General features: G+C 47.7%; 2 protein-coding genes across 13 annotated transcripts in view; one reads left to right on the top strand and one right to left on the bottom strand.

Moving 5' to 3' along the window:
- ATG13 (autophagy related 13) overlaps nucleotides 1-10,318 on the bottom strand; it is a 36,489-nt gene extending 26,171 nt beyond the window's left edge. For 3 of the 9 annotated variants that reach the window (XM_090033055.1, XM_090033060.1, XM_090033062.1), the window contains exon 1: nucleotides 10,163-10,317. The gene's annotated coding sequence lies outside the window, so the exon portion shown is untranslated. Of the gene's footprint in view, nucleotides 1-10,162 lie in introns of all 9 variants that reach the window. The other 6 variants (XM_090033056.1, XM_090033059.1, XM_090033063.1 and 3 more) reach the window with 3 other exon arrangements.
- A 101-nt stretch (nucleotides 10,319-10,419) lies between these two features.
- Nucleotides 10,420-14,945, top strand: HARBI1 (harbinger transposase derived 1). Of its 4 annotated transcripts, none has more exons than XM_090033067.1 (3): nucleotides 10,420-10,553; nucleotides 12,476-13,191; nucleotides 14,568-14,945. In XM_090033067.1, exons 2-3 carry the CDS (start codon nucleotides 12,522-12,524, stop codon nucleotides 14,942-14,944), a joined length of 1,047 nt encoding a protein of 348 aa, XP_089889193.1. In that variant the 5' UTR covers nucleotides 10,420-10,553; nucleotides 12,476-12,521; the 3' UTR covers nucleotide 14,945. The 4 variants fall into 4 exon arrangements, with proteins under 4 accessions (XP_089889193.1, XP_089889192.1, XP_089889191.1 ...); XM_090033066.1 differs by having other exon boundaries at nucleotides 10,515-10,583; XM_090033065.1 differs by lacking the exon at nucleotides 10,420-10,553 and adding an exon at nucleotides 10,565-11,118.
- Nucleotides 14,946-15,301: the final 356 nt, after the last annotated feature.

The raw sequence follows: 15,301 nt of genomic DNA, 5'->3' as shown, positions 1-15,301 counted from the left end.
GAAAGGCCAACTTAAAAGAATTAAAAAACACCCCCAACTCAATAGAGGACATATTCTACCTAACTTCTGACATTCAGAGGACTTGTGGGGGTTAAATTCACATGATTAATATATCTGGCCAATGCAAAGAGTACAAAGAGAGAAAGGATCCCAGAGGAAGATTAAAATTAGAACAGTTACAAGTCCCCTGACTCTTCTGACAGCTTACTAAAGACCCCATTCCTGAACCTGTACTGAGTCTGCTCAATCATAACAAAGGTTGGATTAAATACATTCAGAGCACATACCCTTTAAGCTGAAAGGCTGGTAGGAATAAAGTAAGAAACCAGGTCTGCAATACAACAACTCCACTTTTAGCAGGAATTCAGCATATGTAATATAGTTGCTCTGCCTCTAGAGACAATGGGGGTCTGGCTACACTACTGGCCACTTGCTTTGACAGGCACAGCTTCCAATACAATACAAGTTATGGTTCCATGCTTTAAATGGCTCCACTGCTATTGTTCTTCAGGATACAAGTTTAAGTACCAGTTGTCAGATACATTTCATCAAGGTAAGAACAGAACCCCACAAATTTTAAGTCCCTTGCTCTTTACGGTAATACAACATATAGCTTCCTTGTAGATACGTAGCATGATCTCACAATCATAATAAAAATTATTGGAAGCCAAGCTACCATTAATAATGGAATGTAGTCAGCACAGGGCTGGAAGCCAGGTGGGTGAGACTTCTAATTAATGTTATGCTGTTGGGTAAATTACTCTCTGCATCTTAGCTTCTCTACCTGCAAACTGGGACCAACATATATAAGGAAGAGGCAGCGGCAGGAGCAAAGTCTTACGACTAGTCAGCACCTCTGAAAAGCATAAAAGTGCAAAGCATTATTACTACTGCTTCTGCTTAAGAGTAGTTTACGTTCCTGCACCTTTTATTCAACAATAACCTGTCAGACAAATTTATGGATTCTGCCTATCACTGAAATGCAGGGGTGGGTTAGTTGTGTTATTTTAGGAGTACAAAGCAAAACCGCCTGAACTATTATATCCACAAGCGTAAAATACCTGACTAAAAATGTAGGGAGGAGGGAGGGAGGAGAGGAGGGAAGAAATGTAATTACAAAAATTAACCATAAAGAAGGATAAATAATCCTGTTCACATGAAAAGTCCTATATGATCATTAATGATGACATGTGGCTAGAAGAATTGTTTTCGATCTCAACTGACTAATAAGTAGCTCATACTGGTTTTAGATGGATTTTACAAGCAATAATAAAAAAGAGGCCACTTCTAGCAGTACCATGCTACACAAAACTGGGCTGGGCAATTGGGTCAACAGTGATTCAGAAGAAAGGACACTGTCTAGTGAATGACCAGATATCGGGGAAGGCCAGATACTCCATTTTGTTCCAATGTCCTAGTTCGTATTTCTAACCCCCATGAAGTAAAACATTGCTCTTATATTACATCATCTCATGTGAAAGTAAACAATGGAAGCAACTTAATGCTAAATCCAGAAAAGAGAACGAGAAGTTGGAAATGATTAACCCAGTGGCCAGATCTTTCGTTCTTTCCGGCTGGTACAGAAGAAATTAGGCAGAAATTAGAACACAGAGGGTACATCTACATGAGATGTTTAGTGTGGAGTTGACTAATTTGTTCCGCAGTAAAATTTCACCATTGACATGTATGGTGCTATTAGGATGGAGTACATTAATTAACTGCATCATGGGACAGGACTGCCAGACACAAGTAGCATTATTTACTCTGGCACAATGCATGTGCAGATGCAGACGGGGCTGGCTGCGGCATGAGGGTGCTTCAGTGTAGGGACCACCTGCCAGCTAGCCCCACACTGAAGCACCCTTGTGCCCCACCCAGCCCCTCTGCAGCAACTTGAGCTGGGTTGGAGCAGTCCTAGACTGACAAGCTGGCCACAGGGCCCCCTACCAGCCAAGGTTGCTCCCACCCAGCTCCCCAAATGTGTGATTGATATAGGATGTCAATTTTAGAAGCCCACCTTTATTGTAAGTCAGCTATTCTCAACCAGAGTGCTGCAGTAGCTTAGCGCCTGGATAACCCAGGGAACTGGCAGAAAAGATCTCCAAAAAACTTTTGTTGAAAAGTATTAGGCAACAAGAAATAAGGGCCTCCCAACCAGCCTCTCTTCTCCTCCTCCCCCAACACCATATATAGTAAGTGTTTTTTTAAATAAATATTTAACAGATTATTTTGGTGGTTTTTTAGCCTAAGATTCATCCTCAAAAACGGTTTTGAAAACAAATAGAAGCAGAGGCCCATTCTCCTGTTACACAGTTTGGGCAGTGGTGAAGCATCATCGTCATTTGCATAAGGCAAGTACTGACACGATTATCAAAGGTCATATTAAATCTGACTATGAACAGGAGCCGCAGTACATATGGGTTTTGTTGTCAACCCAACAAAATACAATCCCTATTTAGAGTGAGGCCTTGTCTACACAGGACGTGAACCTAATTTGTGAATTTAAAAAAAAGATGCAGTTATGCCCATATTGATTCTAATTCTAATAAAGGGGGGGCACTTCTTCTAGGTTAGTTTATACTGCTGGTGAAAATGAGCTAAACTGAAAAGAAGTCACTTGCATACTTAATAAATACATCCATGCAGGGTACTATAATAGTAGAGCACTAATTATTCAGGTAGAACTTTCCCCATGTAAAAAAAAAAAGACCTTAGTCCCAGCAATACAGCATTCACAGGGTACACAGGCATATTATCTATGAATGCACAATCATGTTCAGTCACCTACTTTCTTCTCACAGTACTCTACTAATTGAACAGAAAGCAGGAGGTGTTTGCTAAAAGAAATTCAGCCAAAGCAGTGCAGAGCACCTGCTCTGAAGCACAGGACTGAGGAATTTGTAGCTTAGCACTGACTGAATCAGAATCTCTTTGACTCTGTATCTGGAAATGTCAATATTTCAACTAGGCTCTAACATTTTTGCAACCTCTGTTGAGAAAAAGGTTTTTAAGATGGTTTTAAGAAGAGCTACAAATAGTACAAACTATTTGCTTTAACCCCATTACCAGATAGAGAGAGATATAAATAGAGAGGTATTTCAGTACAGATTCAACTCCTGTGCTTACATCAAGTAACTGACAACATTTCATTAGTTCCCACCCAGTTTCACCTTGCTGAAATAGCCTGTTCACAGCAATAGATTTTCATACTGTTTCTCAGTGTAGTTGTTTTATAGGTTCATACTTTCTCTGACTTCTGCTATTTTTAGTTTATCCTGCCTAGGGGACTATTGCAAACAGTATTAATAAGGAATAAAATAATGTCATGTGCCTTTATGACTCCAGGTTCACAACCTGTAATTTAATTATTCTGAATAAGTAGCAGTTTCAAAAAGGATGTTCTCAGATTAGCAATAGCCTCTTGCTCCAGCAGATGCTTTCCCCGCTCCCTTAACTTTCAATTACTTTACTATCTTTCAACCCAATATGTGCAGCAATGATGTGTCACATGCTAACACTATGTACTTTTATCTGCAAATGACTGGTCTGTCCTCCTTGCAATATTCAAGTTCATACAACTGTGGTAATTCACATCCCTCCCACTCCAAATACAAAAAGATTAAACTAAAGAATTTAGGTAGAAGCTTCACACCTTCATTCTCTGGTGAGAGAACTAAAAAGATAAGTAGCAGTAAAATGCTAGGACCCACCCAATACTTTGGCCTCTAAACATTTTTCCATATACATTTCATGGGCAATTAAACTGTTCAACTGGGGATATATTAGTAATTTGATAAATGCCTGAAAATTGTGACCAATGGACAGAAAGCAAAAGTTTTCTCTTTAATACTAGCAAATTGCCCATCAAGAATGACCGGGGGGGGGGGGGGTGGACATGGACGGGACAGGACACCACACAGGCCTGCATCTGCCCCACTCCTTGGGCCAGGGCTGCTCCCTGCCTCTCCCCTGCCACTTTGGACCACAGCCGGGGCCGCGGCCAATTGCCCCCGCTGCTTCAGGCTTGGGCCAGGTCTGTTCCACTCCTCCCCTCCCCCTCGCCACTTCAGGCCGGGGCGATTCCCTCCCCCACTGCTTTGGGCCAGGACTACGACCCGGGCCTTGCCCCCCGACAGGTCCATCGCCACTGTCACCTCAGGCCACAGGGGGGTGAGGCCAGCGCTGCTGCCACGGTCATGGCGGCACGGCTACCACCTCCTGTCCAACTGCTTGCACTCTGATTGGTTATTTCAGCAGCCAATCAGAGTGCAAATAAACCATTACAGACAGACAGACAAAGGCTTTTATAATATTAGATTGCTCCCAGAACCTGGGGATACTACACTTCTCAGCAAGCCACACCATCCTGATCCAAGTGGTCTGGCTGCACACTAATACCTATAATCTGTCTCAGTATGGGTGACCACAGGTAGGACTGCTGCACTTGCTTAGGGCAGCATAAAGTCTTGTTTATAACTGAGGCAAGTATCTAGTAAACAAAGTGAGTGGAAAAGCCTGGTGGATTCTGAGTATTACTATGGCTAATGAGGTTAAAAATTAAATGCATGTAGGTCTCTACTACCAGCTTCCTCTAAAACATCCTTTAGCCAGCACTGCTGTATAACAGCAACACACTGGGTGCATCTACATGAGACACTTTACTTGAGATTAGAGCTAATTACTGCACAGTAAGCATCACCGTCTACACTTACGAGATTACTTACTTGACATTGCTTCCTGCCCTTGGGAGCTTCCTGCTGCCAGGACAGGCTCTGCCACTGGAGCCTGGGAGGGACAATGTCCCGCTGCCTTGGCAGCAGGGAGCTCACAGCCCCTGTTCCACAGTCGCAGCCCTTCTCTCACAGCACCAGCTCTCCAGTTCTGTCAACCCAATATGTGCAGCAATGACATGTCACATGCTAACACCATGTACTTTTATCTGCAAATGACTGGTCAGTGTTTGGAGATAAGGATCTACCAGCCCTGGAGTCATGGAGCAGGGGCTGGAAGCTCCCTGCTGACAGGTCAGGAAGACATTTTCCCCACCCAGGCTCCCGTAGTCCCCACCCAGGCTCCATAGGGGAGCCCACACCCTGGTAGCAGGCAGCTCCAGGGGGAAGGGAGCTATGCTCTAGCCCCTGCCAGGAGAGAGTTGCAGGGGCCTGGTGCAGAGCTGCAGGGAACAGGACAGTCTGCTGCTAGGAGATGTCTGCACATGTAGATGTGTGCCCAGGGCAGTTTAATTTTAAAAAGTTTACCCTAAAACACAGTTGGGCAAAATACAGCACATGGACTGAATCTGGCCCGCCAGGCATTTTCATCTGTCCCATGGCACCTACCAACAAATTGTGCCCCATCCAGCCCTTCCAACCACAAGGGTACACACACAAGTACACACTCCCCCAAACACACCCTATTGCACCTCACTCCCATCCTCGTGGGCAGATGGGCCCAGCCCGGCCAGCATACAAAGGGGCAACACACAGGGGGTGAACGTGGTTGCACGTGCACTCCAAGCGTGGTGGTGCACCCCCTGCAGCTGCTTGCCACTCTCCCCCCTTGCCTGCCACTGACACTGCCAGAGACATTTGTGGGTGGTCAGTGATCCCTGCTGGCTGCTTCAGACACTGCCAGTGGCGTCTGTGTGTGGTCACCTGACCCCGGTCAGTGCTGGCCCCCCCACCTCCCTTCACGCCCCCCCAATCCGCTGCCAACAGTGCCGGTGGCATGTGCGGGAGCTCCGGCTTACCACCACCATGCTCCTGCCATTGCCGCTGTGTTCCTGCTGCCGCTGGGGGCACGTGTTGTTCATGAGCACAGAGTTTCTGAACGGGGCTGCTGCTGCCACTGCTGCAGCTCCCAGGGACCTGTTCCGCTTTCCCAGTCTCCTGCTGGCACTGGGTAGCATGTAGGGAAGTGGCAGAGGCTGAGCTGTAGTTCAGTGGGAGCACAGCGTGTGGGCTTGGGGCTGGCGGCAATGCAGAGCCCGCACCCAGGGGGCAGTGGCAGTGTAGAGCTCGGGTGGGCAGAGTGTGGGTGGGGACCCTCCCCGCCCCAAAGTCCCTCTGAAGGCATGTAGCCCTGGCAGACGGTGGCAGCAGCAGCAGGTGGGGACGCTTGGGGCACTGGTGCTTGGTGGGGCACAGTTCTGGCCAGTGTTGCAGCCACCGCTGGCGAGTCTGTATTACCAGCACTCCCTGCCACGCATGCATCACCCCCGCACTCACATGGCATGGGAGGGAAGCCCCACGTATTGGAGCTGGCTGCCTTCCCTGCCAGGGCTGCATGGCAGGAGAGAGAAGGGGCAGGGAAGGCAGCCAGTTCCAGTGTGCATGGCTTTCCCCTCATGCCAGGTGAGTGTATGGAGTGCCAGAGATACAGACTGCCCAACAGAGCTTGAACCTCTCACTACCATGTGCAGTGCTGTCCAGACCTGTGCCCCACCAGGCATGAGCACACTCACCTGCTGCTGCGCATGGGGGAGTCCCCACACCTCCCCACCCTCCCTCACACCCCATAAACACCACACACCTGCACCCTGTCCCCACAACCCCTCATATATACATAACCCCCAGCATACCCTATGCTCCCCCACACACCCCTCACAACCCCCCCACACCCTACCATACACCCCCCCAATACTCCACCATACACACACACCACCACATACACATACCCCAGCACCCCTCCCACAATATACAAGACTAAGAATTTATTTTTTAGTTATGCTATCACCTCTCTATATAACTATGCAAACAAATCATGACAAAACATTTTCTGTAATAAAATTAAAATATGTTATAGTAGGTTTGACTTTTAGTGTATAATTAGGTTCGTTTCTGGTTCTAAAATGGCAGCCTCACTCCCAAAAGAAGTATTTCTGTGGGGAGGGACTCCCAGGGGCAAAGGTCAGGGGGTTAGGGGTAGGACTTCCAGCCCCAAGCTGGTGACCATGGGGCAGAGCAGCTGTCAAGGGACGGGACTACACATGCAACCCTCGACAGCCCACCAAACCTTCTTAAGCAGTCCTCCGCTCATAACAGCTGCCCACCCCTGTTCTAAAGTAAACTGTTCCTGGATTATTTGCATGTGTAGATATACCCTGTGTCTCCCTAGTATTTAATTCCCTTGAATACATTCATGCCCTTGCTATATATACCACCATTCACATTTATGTCAGGTAAGAAAAGGACATCCTCAAGGCATGGGAAGAGAGAAGAGCTGTTATTACAAGAAAAAGACAGCTCTTTCCCATGAGTACTAAATGTTTGTATAAGTAAATCTTCAACACCTACATCTCCAAGCTCCAACCATGCTCTCAAGCCTCCCATGTGACTTTCAAATACCACACATCTGACTAATCTTTGTCATGTCAAGCTTGATGTTTTAAGGCAAATCATTTTGTAACCACTTAAACAAATGGAAAGCATCCAACAGTATTTCCACCCCTCAATAAAAGTGTGGCCTAACTGACTATCTCCTTTCACCCCAGGAAAAGGAGGGTTTCTCCAGCCCAGGCCACAGAAGCAGTAATCTGGAAAAGCCCTAGATTAAACAAATTTTCAGATAAAGCAGCAATTCATTAAGTTTCTTTCTATATGGCTAAACCCAGGCAGCCAGGTTCTGAACATTACAATGAGGTGATCATAGGAATGTAGGGCTGGAAGGGACCTCACAAAGTCCTCTAGTCCAGCCCCATGCTCAAGACAGGATCACTCTTGACTAAACCATCCCAGCTAAGTGCTTGTCCAACAAGTTCTCAAATGTTTCCTAGGATGGAGAGTTTACAATTTCTCTAAGTAGCCTATTCCAATGCCTGACTACCCTCATAATCAGAAATTCCTCCTTATATACAACTTAAATCCCCCCTGCTGAAGCTTGAGACTAGTGCTCCTAGTCCTGTCCCCTATAGACATAGAGAAAAGCCCATTTCCATCCTCTTGCCAATTGTCCTTTATGTATTAAAGACTATTATCAAAACCTCCCTCAGGCTTCTCTTCTCCAGACTAAATAACTATGTCTTCATATAACTTGTCTTCCAGGCCCCTGATCATTTTTGTTGATCTGTACTTGACTGTCCAGTCCTTCTTGAAGTGTGGGGCCCAAAACTGGACACAGTACTCCAGGTGAGGCCTCACTAGTGCTGAACAGAGTAGAAGAATCACTTCCCTTAACTTGCAGCAGACACTCCTTGTTAATACAACCCAGGATGCTATAAGGGGGGGAGGGTTGCTACAGGAGCACACTGTTGGCTCATATTCAGCTTATGGTCTACTACTGTAACCCTCAGGTTCTTCTCTGCTGTACTGCAGCCTAGGCAGTCATCCCCCCCAGTCTGTATTTATGCATGCAATTATTCCATCCCAAGTGCAGGACTTTGCACTTGTCCTTGTTGAATCTCATCTCATTGATTGCACACTGTTTTTCTAGTCTATCCAGGTCATTCTGGATCTAGTCTTATCACCCAACTTGTCCACAAATTAGCTAATTGTACACTTGATCCCATTATCTAAATCATTAGTGAAGATATTAAATAATACCAGACCCAGGACAGACCTCTGGGGGGGACCCCACTTGCTACCCATCTAACTAGACATTGAACCACCAATGACTATTGGTTGAGTATGATGATCTAACCAGTTATGTATCCACCTGACAATACTTTTGTCTAGGTGTATTTCCTTAACTTGCTAATAACAGTGTTGTGAGAGACAGCATCAAAAGCCCTGCTAACGTCAAAGTATTTCACATGCACTCCTCTCTCCACATCCACAGGGCCTGTCACTTGATCATAGAAGAAAATCAGGTCGATCAGGGACGACTTGCTTGTGCTACCTGTTCCTGACTCATCTTGTTCTTCTTGGGCCAGGGCGCTGTAGTCTTTTCCTAAGTACAGTATGTTCCTTTTCAGCCAGACCAGGATATGGGGCCTGCTCCCACTCCCACTAACTTCAGCGATAATTTTGCCATCCCCACCAGCAGAACAGAACAGTGTCCTTTGCCTTAACTGCTAAAAGGATTGAACACCCAAGTCATAACTAGGAAGCAAAACGGATTAGGACTAAAAATACAAAACAATACAAAAGTAAGGAAACTTATGACATCTCCCCAGAAGCAGTAAGGACCACAGGGCCTAAGAGCTCACCCTGTTTGGAAGAAAATGTGAGCTTCAGCCAGCAAAAGTTTGTGCCATATATACACGTGTGTCTGTGTATACATATATACATACATATACACACACACACACAACACATATACACTTCACTTAGTCGAAGGTACAAACATATATGCATTTATTATACATACACCCACATACATACATATATATATATATATATGGGTATGTATACACACATATGTGTACATACCCATATATATGTATGTGGAAGTGCATATATGTACATATGTTTCTCTTAAAACTAACGAAAGCATATGTGTGTGTGTATACATACACATGCACACACACTTTGGTTAGTATATAAGGTGCAAGTGTCTGTGTCTGTGTGTGGATAGAGAGATGTATGTAAGTACACAACACACACTTTGGTTAGTCTATAATGTGCAAACATACACATGTGTGTACACGCATAACATATATACACATGCACACACAAACTCCCATGCATATGCATACATACACACACAAATACATATGCATATACAGTTACATAAATGTGTGTGTACACATGTGCATGTGTACACTCCCCATACACCCACACACTTTGCTAAGAATGTATGTATGTCTATATGTGCATGAGGACACAATCATGTATATCTGCACCTTAAGACCAGTGGTTTTCAACCAGTGGGCTGAGGACTATGTTTAAGGGGTCTAGAAAGATGACTCTGATCAACCAATACCCCGCACCTCCGCCAAACGTCCAACGGAGTCCATCCGGCCACAAATTAAAATAGGTTGAGAACCACTGCCTTGGACTAACAACAGGACGTGAGTATGTGTGCGTGTGCATACATCCATGTGTACACACAGTTTTTCTCTCTCTCACACACACACACACACACACACACGCACGCGCGCGCTGTCCCCGCTCAGGGAGGCCCGAGGCCCGGCTCCGAGGCAGCCGCGGGCGCTGGCACAAGCCCCGTTCGTCGGCCCGCTCCCCCCGGCGCGGCGCGGCGCGGCGCGGCCCGGCCGCGGTACCTGCTGCGCGGGGCGGGCGGAGGAGCCGGCTTCGGGGCTCATTCCGGGCGCGCGGGGCGGACAGACGGGCCGGGCCGGGCCCGCTGCGGGCCGCCAGGGCGCTCAGGGCCGCGCGCCCCGCCGCCACCGCGCCGCCGGCGCCATCGCCGCTGTTTGTTTGCATCCGCCGCCGCACTTTCCACACGCCGCCGCCTCGCCAGCCGCCGGCTCCCAGCGGCTTCGGGCTGGCTCGTGGCGTGGCGGCTGGGGCGCTAGGGGGAAGTAATCCAGGCACGGATCAGGGCAGGGGCGGGGACAGGGACTGGCCGGGTGCGGAATCTGCTGCCGCCAATGCGCAGCCCAGCCGCGACGCCTGGCCTTTAACCCGGGCTCCTCCTGGCGCCAGCAGCGGGTGTGTGGCTCCTCGGCTCCGCACCGCGGGGTAACTCGGGCGGGGGGTCGGCCGGGGTCCCCTGCTTGCCTGCTCGTCCCCTCCTCCCGGTGGAGCCGGTGTCCGCGATCCGCCGGGGGTGCTGCCCCGTGCTGACCTGGCTCTCGGGGGCGTCCGGAGCTGCTCGGGGGCCGGGAGCAGCTGCCTCCCCGCTGCACCCCCGGTCGGCAGGACAGTGTGTGTGTGCAGCGTAGCATGTGTGTCGGGCGTGTACATGTGTAGGGCCTGTTTGTGTAGCACCTGTGTGCATGTGGCATCAGTGCGTCCCAGGCTCTCCCCGGGACCTGCCTGGTCACTTCCAGAGGGACCTTTGCTTTCCCCCCCACTTGGTCTGTGGCTACGGGGCATCTGCAAGCTGGGCAACAGGGAGGGTCACCTGGTTGCCCTGATGTCATACATGCATTTTTTTTACCAGGCACAATGTAGTTGCTCCTGTTGCTCCTTGGGATGTGAAGTGAACTTCAGCTCACAAAAACCTGTTCTGTATCTATAGCTATCTCACCTACCTACCACCTGTCTGCTTTAGGTTAGTTAATCTGTAACAGTGGTGCTCAACCTTTTTCCCTAGAGGGCCGGATGGGCAATGCCCAGCCCCTCTGCAGGCTGGATCCAGCTGGTGGCCCTTCTTTGGAGCCCAGGTCTGGCACTTTGGGGCCCAATCCAGCTGTGTGGATGGAGCAGTGGGCAGCCTAATTCCTATCTAGCCATGTGAGGGGAATTGAGCACAGCCAGGCCCCAACCCAGGGGAGAAGGGGCATTGCCCAGTCCTCACTCAGCCAGTTCAGCCGTGTGGGGAGAAGGGGACCTGGCGCAGCCCTGATCTGGCTGTGAGAAAGGAGTGGGTATAGGAATTTGGCAGTGGGAAAGGGTGGCAGTATTAATGATGCCTACTCCTTGATACTGGATTTCTTGACTTGTGGGGAACCTTGCGGACCAGATGTAATAACTCCACAGGCTGTATTTGGTCCACAGCTGGAGGTTGAGCACCCCAGTCAGATCTACCATGCCTTCTCAGTGACCTGGTATGGTCAAAGGAGACTCTGAACACCCAGGGGATTGCTGTACAAGACATGTAATCTTGTGAAGTGGAGGAGTGGGTATTTGTTTCTCCAACTTTCTAGGAGAGAGCATCTTTGATTGTGTAATTCTGAGATTGCACACCCTCACCTGCTTCAGTTGAGGCTCTTCATAAAACAAACTGGGTCTGAAAGAAAAAAGTTGAAAGCAAAGCGCTGGGGAGTATGAAAAGTTGTGTATCTCTGATTTAGTTAAGTTTATAAGATGTGTGAGTCTATACCCTGCCATCAGAAAGAAAGAATTATCCTTGTCCAACTTACTTAACTGGTTCAACGACAGAGCAGAAATAAGGAAAATTTCCCAGTGGCTTATGTCTTCTGATGACTAGTTAACACATGACCCAAGTTGGAAGCAACTGGAAGTTGTTCTGTTTGTGAAATACAGGTTTGTTGTGATCTCAGTAGTAGTTTCCACTAGGTATGGGATGAGAACCATGACCATAACTGGCCCCTTGTTGGCATCTGCAGTGGAAGAGCTAAGGAGGCTGAACCCTCCAAGCCCTACTGCAGGTCATTTCTTGTAAAGGTGGAGGCACAGCAATAGGACTGCAGAGAAACTCATGCTGCTCTTGGTCTCAGGCTGGACTGACTGACTCAGTTCCCTCAGCACCTTTCAATGGCCACTAAAACTGATCCCAGCTTCTAAAAAAATTAAATAGAATTGGAAACAAAAAGAGATTTGCTCTGTCAGTTTATCTTAGGTGAGCGTTCCTTACCCTGCTGGCAGTAACCTGGACACAGTGAAGATGGCAATGGTCTGAATTTTCTAAACTGTTCTGAATCTCCCTTCCATTTGCTTCTGTGCAGGTGAAGACATTGGGAGCAGCTCCTAGGGCTTCCTTGTGCATTGGCTATGGCTGTACCTATAACAGTTCTCGACTGTGACCTCTTGCTATATGGCCGTGGACATAGGACATTGGATCGCTTCAAGCTGGAGGATGTCACTGATGAGTATCTGATGTCCATGTATGGCTTTCCCCGACAATTCATTTACTATCTGGTGGATCTTCTGGGAGCCAGCCTATCTCGCCCTACACAGCGGTCCAGGGCCATCAGTCCAGAGACACAGATTCTTGCTGCGTTAGGTTTTTACACTTCTGGTTCGTTTCAGACTAGGATGGGAGATGCCATTGGCATCAGCCAGGCTTCCATGAGCCGCTGTGTTGCCAATGTCACCGAGGCACTGGTGGAAAGAGCCTCACAATTCATTCATTTTCCAGAGGATGAAGCCTCGATGCAGAGCCTGAAGGATGACTTCTATAGCCTGGCAGGGATGCCAGGAGTGCTAGGGGTGGTTGACTGCACCCATGTGGCAATCAAAGCACCAAATGCTGAGGACCTATCCTATGTGAACCGAAAGGGCCTGCACTCTTTAAACTGCCTGATGGTTTGTGATGCCAGAGGAGTACTGCTGAGTGTAGAGACACACTGTCCAGGCAGCTTGCAAGACTGCACTGTGCTGCAGCAGGCAGCCCTTACCAGCCAGTTTGAAGCTGGGCTGCACAAAGATGGATGGTTACTTGGTAAGTTAATTCCCATTGTCCCTTGTGGCCTACAATGTGTTTTGTAACAGCTCTCTGGAACGTGGGCTAGACATGTGGTCAACCCCAATGACAGGACAGATGGAACAACCAGAGAAGGCGGCAGCAGAGTAGACTCACGGTGAAAATATCACTGACAGAGGTTCACTTTTTATTACAAACAAACCCCAGCTGATTTGGGACAAGTCCTTCTTGGTCTCACTGGCACATGTCACTTGTTTTACGACTTGCCTATAAGAGCACACCTACTGAATTGCAAATACAAGAGAAAAGCTATCTAGGGCCATGTTGCATGGAAAATGTGCATGTGGGGGGTAGAATATAAGGTCCTACTTTGAAAATTAACTCTGTAAATGTGCCTTTGGGGTTCTATGGTTATCTGACTTTGGATCAGCTGTGCTTCATTTTACAAGTAAAAATGGGTTATTTCTAAATGCAGTCTCGCAAACTCATCCTGGGATCTAAAGGCTGAGTGGGCTCTGCCTGGCTTACAGAACTCAAAATAAGTTGGTCACTGTTCTTTCACAGAATCTAATAACTGCAGCTGTATACAGCTCCCCTGTTTTGTCCTTGTCTGGTCCATTCCTAGCATCTGATGAAATAGGTTGTTGCCTATGAAAGCTCTTTCCTTAGAACCCAATAGTCCTTGTCCTCATAGCTCAGTTTATTTTTCCCTAGGCTGAATTGCACAGTCCTCTATTCTACATGTGCTTCTAGTCAAACTGTTTGCATATGTGCAGTAACTGTGCCCTCTCTAAATTCCTTTTCCACTGCCTTTATTTACTCTGGTAGAATGGAATTGCTCTAAGTTTTCTTCTTGTTGGTCTCATGTGCAAACCTAACCATGCTCTTCTCATGCCTGCTTGCAAGGGCGACGTGTAGGGGGTGCACACAGGTGCACATGCACCCCCTGAGCGTGGCAATGCATGCCCTGCAAAAAGGTGCCGTCAACACTGTTAGCAGCACCTGCGGGTGGTCACTGCTCAACACCCCACCACCAACACCGCCAGCGGCATCTGTGGGCAGTCAGCAATCCCTGCTGCCTGCAGGTAGTCGCTGACCCCTGGTCAGCACTCACCACCCTTCTCTCTGCTGCTGACAACACCGGCGGCATCTGCAGGAGCTTGCTACTCACCACTGCCATGCTCCTGCCGCAGCCGCCATGCTGCCAGCGCAGCCGCGGGCATGCGCTGTTATGCCTGCTTGGATTCACCCATATTCTGCGTTTTAAAGCCAAAGAAATCACTATAGACAGTGCTAGGGAGTTGCCTAGTTTTACACTTCTTAGTTTAGGAATGAAGAGCTGAGATCTGCTCTTAGTATTTGCATGTAAACTCTCTGATTATTTCCTTTGACAGGTGACAGCTCCTTCTTTCTCCGAACATGGTTAATGACACCTCTGCATATCCCCGAGACCCCTGCAGAATACCGTTATAACATGGCACATTCTGCCACCCACAATATAATTGAGCGGACATTCAGAACCATTAGATCACGGTTTCGTTGTCTGGATGGGTCCAAAGGCACTCTGCAATATTCTCCAGAGAAGTCCAGCCACATTATTCTGGCCTGCTGTGTGCTTCATAATATCTCTCTGGAACATGGGTTAGATGTGTGGTCTACCTCAGCAACAGGACAGATGGAACAACTAGAGGAGGAATATGAGCAAATGGAATCTATGGACTCTGAAGCCTATAATATCCGCCAGGAGCTTTTACTTACTCATTTTAGCTAATACAATAAGAAATGAGAGACCTTTAAAGAGGGACCTGAAAAAAACATGGAAGCAATATACTCATCCTTTCCTTTAACTTAGTAAGATAAAGGACTAGGGCAAGCATGGAAGAAAGAGAAAGAGCACTGAAAAATTTACTTTGGGTTTTATACAATATTAGACTTTTGATTCCTTTGTAAATACTGTATTTGATCCTTAAGTTCTCTATACCCTAGCCTATGCAGACCCCAGATTCCCACCTGGTCTAGAGGTGCCAGGAGTGTGATTTATTGGGAAATAATTTTCTGATAGTTATGACAAGTCTCTATAGATTACAAAAACAGCAAAGCTATGTCACTCTTTTATTATAGTGGTCCA

This window comes from Crocodylus siamensis, chromosome 2 (assembly GCF_052110815.1).
Source record: "Crocodylus siamensis isolate JL-2025a chromosome 2, ASM5211081v1, whole genome shotgun sequence".
Taxonomy (NCBI): domain Eukaryota; kingdom Metazoa; phylum Chordata; order Crocodylia; family Crocodylidae; genus Crocodylus; species Crocodylus siamensis.
Note: the sequence above shows the minus strand (reverse complement) of the source record. Positions and strands in the feature narration are given on the sequence as shown.

Excerpts from the sequence above, each read along its gene's own strand:
- HARBI1 (XM_090033067.1), top strand. The coding sequence starts at position 12,522 with ATGGCTGTACCTATAACAGTTCTCGACTGTGACCTCTTGCTATATGGC. Across the intron at positions 13,192-14,567 it reads CAAAGATGGATGGTTACTTG|GTGACAGCTCCTTCTTTCTC; the intron begins GTAAGTTAATTC and ends TTCCTTTGACAG.